The 14,820-nt window shown below is 42.0% G+C and overlaps 1 protein-coding gene across 1 annotated transcript in view; it reads left to right on the top strand.

Moving 5' to 3' along the window:
• Window positions 1-412: 412 nt before the first annotated feature.
• LOC117456063 (WD repeat-containing protein 70) overlaps window positions 413-14,820 on the top strand; it is a 42,607-nt gene continuing 28,199 nt past the window's right edge. Inside the window, exons 1-9 of the mRNA XM_034095790.1 lie at window positions 413-482; window positions 1,191-1,244; window positions 1,363-1,446; window positions 1,535-1,640; window positions 1,756-1,972; window positions 2,646-2,705; window positions 3,231-3,364; window positions 4,590-4,743; window positions 7,393-7,469. Of these exons, the coding sequence (XP_033951681.1) occupies window positions 458-482; window positions 1,191-1,244; window positions 1,363-1,446; window positions 1,535-1,640; window positions 1,756-1,972; window positions 2,646-2,705; window positions 3,231-3,364; window positions 4,590-4,743; window positions 7,393-7,469 (911 nt within the window). The 5' untranslated portion in view covers window positions 413-457. The remainder of the gene's footprint in view (window positions 483-1,190; window positions 1,245-1,362; window positions 1,447-1,534; window positions 1,641-1,755; window positions 1,973-2,645; window positions 2,706-3,230; window positions 3,365-4,589; window positions 4,744-7,392; window positions 7,470-14,820) is intronic.

Raw genomic sequence — 14,820 nt, 5'->3', positions numbered from 1 at the left:
TGTTATCTCACAATTGCAAAGTTGTATTAATAGACACTTGCCCAATGCTAGAGTCAATCAGAAGAAATGTTGTGGAATCTTTCCTCATACTAAATAAAGTATTTGGGCACACAGATTATTGAGTTGTTTTATTGCCTTTTAATAAACTAGATGTTGCTGTGGATCTCTAAACGTTTCCTACATAAGACATATCCTATGCTTGTTATCAGTCTTGTGTATATTTAAACAATACAAAATGTAAACAGTATAGCACTTTATCATCTCTAAAGGTTTAAAACACGCTCACGCACCATTGTATCTAAAGAGAATGATTCCAGACTGTAGTTCCAGCAACGACCTCTCAGCGGTGCCGCAAGTAGCGCAGAAGAAGAAGAAGTAGTAGAAGAAGTAGTAGTAGTAGTAGTAGTAGTAGAAGAAGAACTTCCGGAGGGCAAAGGTGACCGTTGTATTTGAAAACATGGACACCAACAAAGTGGATGAAGGTAACAACGTTTTGTTCTTACACGTCTTTCAGTGTTGTTTATTCATTTTAAATGTCTTGCATGTATGTGCAGGCATATTGGGCTGTACTTCCAAGTTGTTTGACATGTATCAGCTAGCTACATTACGCCAAGTAGGCTATGTGAAAGACTCGCATCGCTTCTGGTCTTGCTAGCTTGTGTGTTAGCTTATTCTCTTCTATGATGTTAACCAATTTCCACCATCTTATTCAAAAGCTAACTGTAACGTTAGCTAGTGCAGCTTTACATTTCCAGAAAAGCTGCTATTGTATTTCAAACGAGAAATAATTGGCAATCTAACCATTGATAAATATTAACGTGTCATTCATGCTCAAATGTTACAGTATTGTTAACCTTAGCTGACGTCTTTGAACGTTATATTCTAAGCACGTTTGTGTAAACGGTGGAGCTTTAACTTGTTTTGGTACTCCGATCTAGGTCGATAAAGGCTTATATTTATTATTTGCAACACCAGTTCAATTCAATCATGCGATGACGCCAGATCCAAGTGTCTGCCTGTAACTAAATCCTCTGCAATGGACTATGCGAACATAAGTGTGGATATAATAAAACCGAGAGAGCTGTATTCTATTTTTCAAATGTCATGTGAAAAAAAACACAATTGTTAACATAGTTTCCACGATAAACAAGATAACACAGTATTGATTAATGATCTTGCCTCTTCTGCAGCATCTGACGATGGAGATGGAGAAATTGCATCTGTCATGGGATTCTCTGGGTTTGGTATGTACAGTCAAGCACAAATGGACAATAACTTTAGATGTTTACTTAATTCATTCTATAATGCGCTGACAATATGCGTCAGTTAGTGTTCAAACAAGCTGTTATTTCATCCATCCAGGTAAGAAGGCCCGCACATTTGACCTTGATTCCATTTTTGAATCGACACGTCGCACAGCCATTGAGAGGACTCAGCGTGTATTAGGTACGTTTACCAACATTGCAAGCTGTTCACTCTTTCGTGAAGGTGCGTATAACCCTATCCTACAACCAGGTCATTTTTGCTTCCTCAGAGGAGCGGCAGAAGGTTGAAGAGATGGAGGAGAAAGGGGAAAGCTCCAAATCAGTAAAGCCATCAGCCCACACCCAGAGAGACAAACTTGCAGCGGCTGCTTCCAGGTAACCAGGGATTTTAGTTTGATTGTTCTTATTGAGAACTATCAGATGTAGTTAACCTGTCTGTAGGTCAAGCATATTAGACATTTGTAAATGAAAGAATATAATGTTTCTTCAGGAGAAAACAGGAGAGTGACAGCAGCAGTGACAGTGGGTCTGACTCGGACTCAGACTCTGAGCTCATTGGTCCTCCGCTGCCTCCCCAATACAAAGGAGAGGAAAATGATGATGAACGTTCCCGAGTTCCTGGTCCATCAGGCAGCACGGCTCAGAGTGATGATGACGATGATGATGATGATGACGATGATGATGAGGAGGGACAAGATGATGATGATGTAGGTTGGAAATTACCCACTTAACAGTAGTCAGTGTTCAATATTTCCTTGTTATTTCCTTTAGTTTTTATTTGTCCCGTTCAAACATTCAATCTCTCTTCCTGCAGCTTTACACAGGTCTTTTTTTTCTGTAGACATTTTTACTTCTCATAGAAGGAAAAGCACAAGTGCTACTAAGATCATAACTGTTGCTTCGGTCATTCAAAGTACCGATAAACCCAGCCAGTGTAATATTGAAGCTTCACCGCTAGATGGCAGCACAATGAAATGTATTCATTTGGCAGTGTTACAGGCAACATGAGACACCTACTTTCATACTGTTTGTAACTGAACATTGTCTCTTAGGGGTTCCCCTGTGTTTTCTTTGTTCAAAATGTATGTTCCACTCGAAACATATCAGCATCTTAAATTCAAGATATGGGAAGTAATCGTCTTAGGTTACGAGTGAATAGCTCAGATCCTAACCTTTTCAATTCAACAGATTGACTGTTCCCAGTGAGTCCTTTGATGGTGATTGCTGTGATTCCAGAATGTCTAGCCATACAGTCTATTCCAGTTCAAATGTCATGTGTAATTGAAACCTGGAATGCAATGCTAACAACTATAATTACACACCTAATTGAGCCAGTTTTTGTACTGTTCCCTTATGATTCATCTCAACTTTCCGCCTTAGAATCCAGTGAAGAAGATTCCAGACAGCCACGAGATCACTCTGCAGCACGGCACCAGGACGGTAAGGACTTCTTTCAGCACCCAGTGATTATTGCTTATGTGTGGAAATTGATTATGTGACGCTCTGTTGGAAAGAAGAATAAGAAGGTCTATATTCATGGTAAGTGGCTTATAATCAGCACCACATTTATTCAAATAATGCAAAACATCTGGAGATCGTTTTCAGTTATTGGGATTTTTTTAGCCAATGTTCCTTCTCTTTTTCCTGATTTTCAGCAATAGCATTGGCAGCACGTCTGTTTTCCTTGATATTTTGTAGCAGTGAGGAAAAATATAGTTTTGAATTCTCCATGTCTTCAGCGTAGAGCAAATCTGGTATTCACATCCTGAACTCTATTGCAGTTTTAAAACATTTCACATCTGAATAATTTGAACATTTTAAATATTTGGCTTCTGCTTATTTGTGCTGCCTTTTTCAGAGGTGTATGACTAAACTGTCAATTATTTTGACCTTCTACGGTCGGGTGGCCTCTTAATCGTACAGATAATTTCTTCATTTTTAAATGTAAGCATATTGTCTCCTCAGGTATCAGCCCTCGCCTTAGACCCCTCTGGAGCCCGTCTGGTTACCGGTGGTTACGACTACGATGTGCGCTTCTGGGACTTTGCTGGGATGGACCAGGCTCTGCAGGCCTTCAGATCCCTCCAGCCCTGTGAGTGGTGAGTACATTTTCTGGGAACAACGTGGAACATCAACACAGTTGCCTAACATGTGGTTAATTAGTTTCACGCAAACATCCATTAAACTCCCTGTGCCAAAGTGTAAGCACATACACAAACACACACATTTGTTAAGCTTCATCGAGCCTTGTGTTCACCATGTGACATCCTCTCGTTTCATTCAAAATGAGCCTTTCAGAAGCAGATGGTGGAGATGTGTGTGTGTGTGTGTGTGTGTGCGTGTGTATTCTGTCTTCCACTGAAGCCATCATCAAAGATTACATTCTTTTTTTTGTTTTTGGGAACCAGTGGGCTGAGCTGGAGCAGGTTTCCCCTTATTAACAGACGTTTACGCTACATTTCATTTGATTACAATGTGATGGAGTAGTCTGTTTGGTTTACTAACAAGCTGGTCTCGAATAGAAAGCTGTGCTGCTGAGGTCCAGTGTTCCTCGTTTCTGACCCAAAAAGCCAACAAGCATTTGGTGCTGTATCGAGGCTTTGAAGAAGCCAAAGCCCCCCAATTAAAAACAGCACTGGTGTTACCTTCCCTTTCATTTTAGCTATGGAGCGTTTTGCTCAGTGTATGGTCGAATGTACTTATTGTAAGTCGCTAGTGGATAAAAGCGTCAGCTAAATGCAATGTAATGTAATGTAAATATTGGCGCCCCAGCTGCCCCCTGCTGTGTTAATGCTATTTGACTACTACTGACCTCAATTGCTCTCACTCTGGTTAAGTAGTCCAGATTGTTGCGTGTCCTCCATTGTATGCACTGCCGTGCATTGCACAATGACATGCATATTTCTAAAATGTAAAAAACAAAAGAACCACAATATGTGTAATGGGTTTCAAGTAGTTTTTCTTTCCATGCCTTGGCTGAAAATGCCCTTATGTTCCATCACTGCTCAGTTGTTGCGTGTGACTGTCTGTCTGTCGCGTGTTGTTGATTAAAGAGACCCGTCATCACATGTACATCAGATGTTGTGTTGTTTGTTCCTATAGCTACACATAACTGTATTTGGTTTGGTTTCTGAACCCTTTATGATTAAAGAGCTCCTTGTATAAAATAGTTTTGGTGCAGAACTCTTGTAATATCGCAGCTCGCAGATGGCTTGCAAACGGGAAACAAGACACTTATCAGAAACTATCATCACCACGGAAATGCAAACACTAGCTTTCCCTCAGATGTGTGTAATGTGTGTGTCTGTGTGTGTGTCCCCTCAGCCATCAGATCAAGTCCCTGCAGTACAGCAACACTGGTGATGTCATCCTGGTGGTTTCTGGCAATGCACAGGCCAAGGTGTTGGACCGCGATGGCTTCAATGTCATGGAGTGTGTGAAGGGAGACCAGTACATCGTGGACATGGCCAAAACCAAGGTAACATTGTGTTTATTTATACCTGGGTCATCTTTTTGTAGTTTTGGGACATCATTTCACATAAAGCATTCGTCTGTGTACAGTACACAATTCGGCTTATTATTACAATAAGCAGTATTTATTTCACTGTTCAGTAATTATTTTACATTGTGTTTTTTATTTTTACCCTATTCTATTTTCCATATATATTGTTTTCTAATTTCTGGATTTACTTGCACATTAGTCACTTGCACAATTGTTCTTGTTTTTTGTCTTATTTATATTTATGTTGCATTGTTGGAGGAGCCTGGGATTGGAAATGGTTATTGTACAGTTATTGTGCATAACAGAAAAAAAGCCATTGAACCAAATGAGAACATTGCACTCACTCTGCAATTGCTGAGCTCTGGTAACTTATTGTTTTCAGTGTCATTTCATGCATTATTATTATTATTATTATGAACAATTATTGAATATATCCAGCCGCTTTAAGTATGTTACAGACATTTGTGTTTTCCATTCTATAGCAACAGCGAATACGCAGGCCAAGAGTGACTGCTTGTTCTAAACACAGGCTAGCTGCTCTCAGGTTCTGAGGGAGGATCCTGCCAGCGCATAATGCTAGCAAGGTGCTCCATGTCCTGCTCTGTTTCTGTGTTGTGTTCTCCAGCCAGAGGCAGTATCAGGGGGAGAGGACCACCACATGCATCCAGGTCTCTTGTGGTCCATCTCTTGCTTGTCTTGCTCTTGCTTCTCTTGTACCCTCTTTCTAAAAAGGAGGATCCTAATTTATTGCCCATGTTTGAGTTTTTACTGTGATCCAGAAAGCTGTATTGGTGGCCACGAACCATCTGTGCCATCTGCAGTGCATTTAGCCAGAGTTTATACCAGCCATATGAACTACTTGAGCAAGTGAAGGCCCATTGATTGCAAGTAGTGTTTTCCTGGTTGTCCTACATTCTTGTCCTGCTCAGTCCCATCTGGATCCGGTGGGAGAGTTTGCTTCAATGAGAATGCGTGTTGGCCCGCTGACAGTGTCCCAGTCGATTAGACGTGTCTCATGTGATAATGAAGTCTCTGCTTCCAGTCTGCCTCTGTTGACAGGCACTTACTTGCCTTCTGCCTCATCCCGTGTGTGCCGAGGGATTTGTCAAACAGACAACTTTGTGCACATGAAATGGAATAGCATGATTTTTTTTTTTAATAATAATTTGTGCTAAATTTGCAGCACGGTTTCCTCGATCCCAATGTCTTGAAATTGGTTGTTTTGATCCAATAATTGCCAACTCTTCAGGGAAGGGAAAACAAAAAAAAGAGCAAAATCGTCATCAGAAAATCTGAAACCAGAAAAATCATTGGCTTTTTTGCTTCATAAAAGATGGAGAATTGTTATAAATATCATCCAGATGAACACGTTTAATTTGCTGTCACCTGCTTAATAGATGTATTGACTATGAGGTTCCAATTTTGAGTGAAATGACCTTAGCTTAAACCTTACAAATGCACTTAAAGCAGTAACCCATGCTGAATGCTTCTGTAATGAAGCGAGCTGAACATGCTACTGTTGTCCCCAGTTGGTCGCTTCTTGTTATCACAAAGGTTTCCACTCTTAGTGCTGTTTGTCATCAACCTGCTCTATTTGAGTTCACTGTTAGTACTAACATCAATCTGCTTCTCTTTAGTCTTGGCAATTTGTTGTCCTAATCTGTTAAAGGAAGAGGATCAAATGTGGCCAGGGAGGTAGCGGCCCCTTTTCCCTAACAATGAGCCAGTAGTAAAGCGTGTCTGTTTGTCTTGAGGCTAGTGCACACAGCAAGGAAGCAGAAATTCACATCCCGTTTGAGCGTCAACCTCTTTGAAAAGCAATCTGTTATTAAACCTTTTGAACAATTAAACGGCAGTTCCCCTTTAATCCATTATTAAAGTGGTGTTTTTTGAAGTATTAGAAGGTGAATAGACGGGCCTCTTTCTGATGCAGACATACCGATGTTATTCAGTCAGCTTCTGCTCTTGCAAGGCTCTGCTTTCTTGAGCATCCTGTCAGAAAGCGGTACGTCATGTCTGAAGCGCTCCTCTCTGACCTGGCAGGCCTGTCTCTGGGTTCTCCCGCTTTGAAGTCATTTGTTATGAGTAATTCTCCACAGGACTACTCCAGCACAGGACATGTCTAAAAGGTTACTCTTGAAGGAGCTAGCTGTTTGAAGCCGTGACACTGCGTGCTGCTCTGCCTTAGAGTTCACATGCTCAAAGTCGAGGTTACAATATGATCAAATTAAAGGTCCAAAAAGACTTCCTCAAGGGAGAGCCTCTTTAAGGGGTTTTCAGCTCAGGCAACATCATTGGTTCCTCCCTTGGAACTTCTCTTTGCGTAGTTTATGACCTTTAAGTTGCTTTGCACAGAGTCCACTCGAAACCCTGAACATCCATTGTCACAAAAAAGAAAAGCACCCCAGAAATATTTAACCGGTGCCCTTTCGAAGTCATTTTGGCTGGAGATTTAATAAATGAAGACCAACAGCTGTCACTGCACATAATGTGTGAGCTGTAAGACTGCAGAACACGTTGTCTAAAGTGGTTCCTCCTGGCGACATTTCACCTATTGTGTTTCCACCAGCTCTTTATCGGCTTCTGCTTTGTAATGTGTTGAATTTCACTTTCTTCGTTATCCAGGGCCACACGGCGATGCTGAATAATGGCTGTTGGCATCCAAAGATTAAAGAGGAGTTCATGACCTGCTCCAATGATGGGTGAGTTGTATCCAAGTGCTTTGAGTTGTAATGCAGATTCTAATATTTTGGATGGTGCGAGACATATGCTGTGCTTCAAAGTAACTATATCAAATACTAAACCCTGTCTATCCTGTTTGCTGTTTCTCATTGATCTGAATGACTGTCCAGAACATTTTCAAATGGTCTACTGTACAGTAACAATTATTTATAATATACTGACTTGTGTATGCCCAATACACTTACAATACACTAGTGTTTGCTCTCCTCCTCCTTCTCCACCAGCAGGGAGTCCTCTAGTCCAGATTATGCCAATGGAGAGACTCGCTTGGCCTCACATCTGTGCATTACACATTTTATCCTGTATATGGTCCAAAATCAGCCTTTTTTTCACAAGCAGTGATTAAGACGCCTCACACACATATTGTCAATCGTGTTGCTTCAGAAAACGTTTTATTAGTCTTACTTTAAATCAGTCCTGAATGAATACAGATGCGTTGACCCTTTTCCATGTGTACAGGTGCGAGTTAATATTTCTGAATATGTGTGACTTGCACAGTGATGAGTCTAAGTGAGTGTGACAGGCAGCAGTGCAGAAACCTCATCATTAAGGGGATACAAGGGCCTGGCTTTGTGTACAGACCGCTGTTTACCAGTGTTGCTGCTCTCCCAGATGTGGAGGCTGGTTTATTTAGCTCTTGTTGAGGCTCTGGAAATCCTCCCCTGGCACGTTAGCACTGGGTGTTGCCCCTGGCCAGCGCACAGGAGAACAGCGGAGAGCAGCGCACAGGGAACCATTCACAGGCAGCTGCACGAGAGCACCATTCACAGCAACAACCTGTCTGTGTCGCAGAGATGGAAAGAGGTGGTGACTGCCTGAAGTGATTTACAGGTAAAAGGTGTTCTGTCAAACCTCTCGTTTGCCCTGTTGCCCTCATCACTTCAGTAATGTGTGCAGTGAAAAACAGAGGCTTCTTGATGATGAAGTGCTGTACTTCTTGGTTGAACCATTACCCCTCAAACTTCACACTTCTTCAATCAAAAGTCCCTCTCATTCCTCCAGTGCAAACAGCATGCAGGCGCCAGGGTTTAAACAGGTGCCAAACACACTGATCACATTACATCAGTTTGCGGTTCTGTTCTGCTCTTTTTCGGAGTTCAGCGTTTGAGACTTTAAAAGCATGTTTGTTTGTTTGTTTGCGTTGGTGCATCTTTGCAAAGCCTCAGAGCAGAGCTCATGCGGCTGCACGTGAAGCTCCAGTAAGCTATACAAAAGGCCGCCAGGCATTTGCTGATGTGGTTCTGGATTTTACTCGACGCATATCTAATGCTTCTTGGAGCCTGCCTCCGGACTGGATTGGTGAAGACTGCTACTGCAGGCTTAGAGTCAGTCTATTGTTTTTTTGCTATTTAAATTGGTTGGAATTTTAACAAAACATGAAATAATGATTTTATGTTTTAGTGTTGCAACAAATGACTATTTTACTTTCTGATAAATAGACTATTTAGCTGCATTAATTGATTTATCTACTCAAAAACAGTAACACATATTCATTCCAATTAGATATCTTTAAATGTCTGTTTAGCCAGACCAAATCCCTATGATATTTAGTTTGACATGCTATTGATCAGAGAAAAGCAGAACAGTCGTCATCTTGAGAGGCTGCAAAAGAACAATGTGTTTTCTGTCGATCTAGTCATGGATACGTTTACTAATTGCTTCTAACTATTATGTTTCAACGTGTGTTTGCTTGATTGACAGGAGTGTCCGCTTATCACTGGCAGTTGTGGCCTCTTGCTCATCCTTCTGTAGCTCCATCGGGCCCCCCTGAAGAACCATGCCGTCTGCAGAGGCCATTCAGGGGCCCTCCTGAGAGAGGCAGTGGGCCAATAGTAGCAGTGGGTGTCTGCTGCTCACTGTTTCTGTTTGAACATCAGACCCACACCTACGTTTTCTGTCTTTCTTCCTGTGTCAGCCTAGTTAGAGAGTCTTTGTTGTGTTCATCTGAATAGCTTATTAAGCCTGATCAGTGGACCGCCCAGCTCCTTAATTAAAGGTGCCTCTCGTTGTATAGAATCTCATTCATAAGAACTGCCGCCCAGCTCTTTTTGAATGATTTCATGAACAGAAACTCTTTTTCCCCCCCAGAGGAAGTGGATGAGAGGGAAGTACTGATGAAGCATAATGCAGCAGCAGCAGGGCGGCAGTGATTGTCCTTTCACACCGAGGGTTGAATGGGGGCTTCAGCAGGACTGTGTCAAGTCTGTCAGTGGAAGATTAGTCCTTGGACTGGTGTGAGGTTGTCAACATTTCACATTCTTCTGCATTCTGTTTGAAAGATGTGTGATTGTTAAACGCCAAAATGTTTTCCGACATTTCATCCAAGAGGGAAAATGTGTATCGAGCATTGAGCCACTTTAACCAAGTCTTTGCTGAAAGCCTGAACACCTGTTTGAAAACCGCACATTTATTCCTCAGAAAGCAAAGGCTATATGCGCTGGGTCGACTCCTGGTGGAAGTGTTTCTTTGGCAGGACTGAACTTCAATTCAACTGGAAATGTGGCTTGGACTTTTGTGTCAGTCATGTTTTTGAGAGCTGCAGCCTTTTTTTAAACAGTAGTGCCTTGAAAACATCTTGAATAAGTTATGCTCAAAGATAACAAACCGTACTGCAAAAGTGCAAACTGTCGAATTGTTAGTAAGCTATAACGAATGAAAGATTAGATTTTGTGGCTTATTGGCCATGACACTGCTGATTGTTGGGTTTTCCAGTGAGCCGGGAAAACCATACAAATTGATGTTTTGCTCTTTAAACGACTGGAATTTCAGCCACGGTGGACACGAGGACAAGCGGTGACTCTCTAATTGGGCCCACATGTTACTTCTGTTCAGTTTTTGAGGCTCACATGCGCATTTGCATGCACAAAAGCACACAATTTGAGGAATGTTTCCAGGAGGTTTGAATGCCAGGGATTCCCTTCCTGCTGGCTGCCTCTCAGGGCTGCAGCTGGATGTGTAGCTGTGTGCAAGGAGGCACAGAGAACACCATGGCAAACATGTTTCTACTGCCGAGGCACACAATATTTTTCTTTATCATGATATGACACTAGGGCTGCTCGATTAATCGCAATTACGATTATGGCTTGCAACGATTACGAAAACAACGTAATCGAAATAAAACGATTATTTTTTATTATTGTTAGTTTTTTTTCACATTTTTTTTTATTGGTTTTTCAGTTGAATTATACTTAAAGTTCAGGGTAATCAACTGTTAAAAACATACTGTTCACATTTTTTTCTCCAATAAATTGATAATAATCGTTTTTAATAATCGTGATATCAATTATTGACCCAAATAATCGAGATTAAGATTTTTGCCATAATCGATCAGCCCTATATGACATTTACGGCCCGTCCACACAGCGGCGTTGGAAGCTTCTGCCCATTCACTTTGAATGGGGTGACGTCACTTTTCACCAAACTGCATTGTGGGAAGCAGAGCGGAGCTTTCCTGGCGTTTCAGGCTGCAAAAGTTGAGCAATGTTCAACTTTTGAAGCTTCTGAAGCTTTTGGTGGAAGCGTCAGCCAATCAAACCGCTGCTTGTGTGTCAGGGGCGGGAGATTCATGTGATTGGTTGTTGGTCGAGCTTCAGACACGCCCGCAAGCTTTTTCCAAAGCCGCTGTGTGGACGGGCCGTTAAGGAAATGATCATAAATATATTTTAACAAACCAGATTCATGATCTACTGCTTAGAATTTCCTGGTAATCCATAATGCAAGAATAGACATTTTTAAAGTCAGCATTTCTTTCGCTCAATGTTTTTTATTCCTGTTTGCCCTTAAGCCCCTGTCACACTGTCCCGAAATGTACACCCGATGGACACACCAATATTGTTATTTACATAATATGTTTACATGATTTTGTTGTGCAATAAAACAACCCGATGGACACACGATAAAGGAAATGTTCAAATTCGGCTGTGATCGTAGCAACATCGGGCCATTCGTGAGGGCATCTTAAGCCATCGTATGACCGCCGGTGGAGTCTCTCAGGCTCCGGCAGCAACTCCGTGAGCGGTGGCAAAATCTTTGGCATGCCAAAAAATTGCCGGAGGACCTTGAGAAGGTTCATTTTCGTGTTGAATTTGTGTGTCAATTTTGCCCTTCGTAAGGCCATCGTGAGGGCATCTTGTTGTCATCGGTGCCATCGGGCATTCGCCCCGATCAGAGTGAGGGTGAATGCACCGATGATAACACGAAGATGACACAAGATGCCCTCACGAGTGCCTTACGAAGTTGCCGCTCACGAAGTTGCTGCCGGAGCCTGAGAAACTCCACCGGCGGTCATACGAAGGCTTAGATGCCCTCACGAATGACCTGATGTTGCTACGATCACAGCCGAATTTGAACATTTCCTTTATCGGGTGTCAATTTCAGGACAGTGTGACAGGGGCTTTACTGTTTATTGCTAGCATACTGGTCCAGTAAGTTTGTTCCAGTTTTTTCAGCCAAATGCTTAGTGATACCTCAGTTTCAAATTCTTTTTAAGGGGCAAGAGCTCTCCAGCGGGGTCATTAAGTGTTATCTGCGTGACAGAACAGGGAAGAAAAGTGAGGACAGACATTACAAAGTGTGTGTGTGAGCATGTTGGGGCGATTCACACGGTTAAACACATCAGGTTCAGCCACAGTCCAGCTCATCTCCTCCTGTTCCCCACCTTACACTGCAAGTGTTCCATATCATGCCCATAAACGCACATACCATACCTTTTTTAAAGAGTGCATTTCTACTTCTGGTTCATTTTACAGTCATGGCTGGATATTTCACTGACACTAACTTTTAGTGTGTGAACAGGGTGTTTGTTTGTTTTCTTATTGAATATGCGGGGCAGACATTATCAACCAGATTGCTTGATTACATCTGAAGAGCTGTCATACTGACTTCTTTAAGCTTGAGTCAAGCATTGTGTTCCTTCAGTGTGTGGTCTCGCCCTCCCTGCTAAGGACTTTTTCAGGTAGATTTCTTTGATCTTCTCATATTGTGACTTTATTTATCTTACTGTACCCACAGAGCATCTGTCCCTAGACCACTCTTATTTGTGCTTGCTTGAGTACCACTATGTGTATGCCTCCTTCCAAATCCTTTTGTTATTTGCCCACTTTATCTTCTTCAGCTGTGATGCAAAGATCTTACCTCCTAATCCACATTTCTCATAACAGAGCCCTAGTTAGTCAGTCAACCAACCATTGGGCATCCCAGCCTATCCTCAACACCGGAGTTTGACCAATAAACAACCTTATACAAGACCCACGCCTCTCTTATCCCTCTCTCCTCCTTATCTAATCATCTAGGAAAGGGATCATCCCAGCAGCCGTCTCCCCCCAGCAGCCCTATAACCTGATGGACAGATACAATCTGGGGCCTGTGGAGTTGTCACTCCTCAGTTGATGTGTGAATGACTGTTCCGCCTCGTAAAGTGCACACGCATGACTGAGGATGTATGGCTCTCATTTTATTACATTCACCCCTCTGTCTCTGAAGCGTTTGTGCGGGAAAAAGGGACTGCTGATTGAAGAGAAAACAGAGTCGTCATGCTGCATGGGAATATTTTGACATTTCCTTTTTTTTGTTGCCGTTACTTTCCCCAAACAACCACCTCGCCTGAGAGAAAAATGCTTTGAGTCTGCACCAGATGTTGCCCTCTGGAATAAAAGAATCAACTTCAATTAGTTGAAGCTGCAGTTAATTTGTACTTTTTGAAAGGGGGGGGACACACGATTATGCACTTTAATGAACAATTCTAGAGTGCCACATGAGCGGCGACAGTTTCCCCGCCCTGCTCTGTATCTGGCCCCTGACAGGTTATGGGGGGGCGGGGGTAGTCTTCACCCTGTGCTCGGGGTTGGCTCAACACTGGTGGGCTCCAGCTTCTCTCTTCTTCTCTCTGACTGCCAGCAGTGCCATGTTTTGGAAAGAGCCCTTACGATAAATAGCATTCCAGGTTTTGTGTGCTGCGCGAAAGGTTATGTTGTCTTTATTGGCTTGACAGACGCCTACCGTCTCTGTAAACAAAATGGAGATGTCTGTGTGAGGCAGCAGGTGGACCGATCTGTCATCCAGTCCATGGCCATCACTCTTTCTCAATCACTCTCAACACACACACATTTGAAAACGTACTGTAAATTGCAGCAGCCTTCACACTTCTCACATACGTGGCTTTTGCATTTTTTCCAGCAAGTGATTTTTTAATTTTTAAACAGCTTTGGTTTATGTGGATTTAAACACAACTAGGCATCAAACAGAGTTTTATTTGACCCTTGCCAGTTCTCAGTCAAACCATATGTCTTCGGCTGGCATTTGTATCACATTGTTAGACTTATCCAAACACAGTTGAGTGTGTGTGTCTGTGAGTTTGTAGCCGGTCATGGAGGAATCTCTGCCTGGCTGTGAGCAGCAGCCCTGCCTGTGTGTTTATACTCCTCTGTTGACCCCGTGACCCAGAGGTCAGGATGCTCACTAAAGCGAGCAGAGGGTCCCAGACACATTTGGACACGCTCTGTCTGGTGTGTGTGAGAGGTTGGCTAAACATGTTTGTGTGTAGTCAGGTAGTTCAATAAATACATGAGGAGGTTTCAGGCTCTTGAAGTCACGTAGCTCGGTACTTCAGTTTGTCCTCTTCTTATTTAACAGTTTATTTATCTCTCTTCTTTTCATAGTCTTTTTTGTATCACTCAGCATCCCTAATAAACCTTTCACAAAGCCCTGGAAATAAATAAAGCTAGTATATTGTTATATTTGAGATTATGTGAAGGGAAGTTGTGAGCAGCCGTCCTTGCAATGCCAACAGGGTCAAAGGTGAAACTTTCCACCTTGTTTTAATATAAACAATTTGGTTTTCTCCGATCATCGTCCACTCTTCTTTGAAATACAAAGAATGCTGAAATACAACTTATTTGACTATCTTTTTTAGATTATAGGGTATCAAAAAGGCAAAATAAAAAAAATTAGGCTATCATTTCACAGTAATGTATATATCTTAATTTAGCATTGTGTTTTTTTTTTTTTTTTTTACAGGTAAGTAATTTGGTGGTTTAATGGATAAATCACATATGCTTTTATGACAGTTATTTGTTTTTTTAAAGCAAAATTCACATTCTAAAGATTTTGCATTTAATTCATCCTTTTTAATGGTCTGAGTTGTGTAATATTTCCTGAACGCTTCAGACATGCCTGTCAGGCTGATCTACTGGTCTTCTGTTCACTCTTCCCTCACTCTCAAACACTGAGCTGCCTAACCTTATGTTCATGAGAATGACTGTAAGACACTGTATCTCGATATGATCCAGATCTATTGCAGGTGAATGGTGTTGA

Source organism: Pseudochaenichthys georgianus, chromosome 12 (assembly GCF_902827115.2).
Source record: "Pseudochaenichthys georgianus chromosome 12, fPseGeo1.2, whole genome shotgun sequence".
Lineage (NCBI taxonomy): Eukaryota > Metazoa > Chordata > Actinopteri > Perciformes > Channichthyidae > Pseudochaenichthys > Pseudochaenichthys georgianus.
This window is presented reverse-complemented; position numbering and strand designations above follow the sequence as displayed.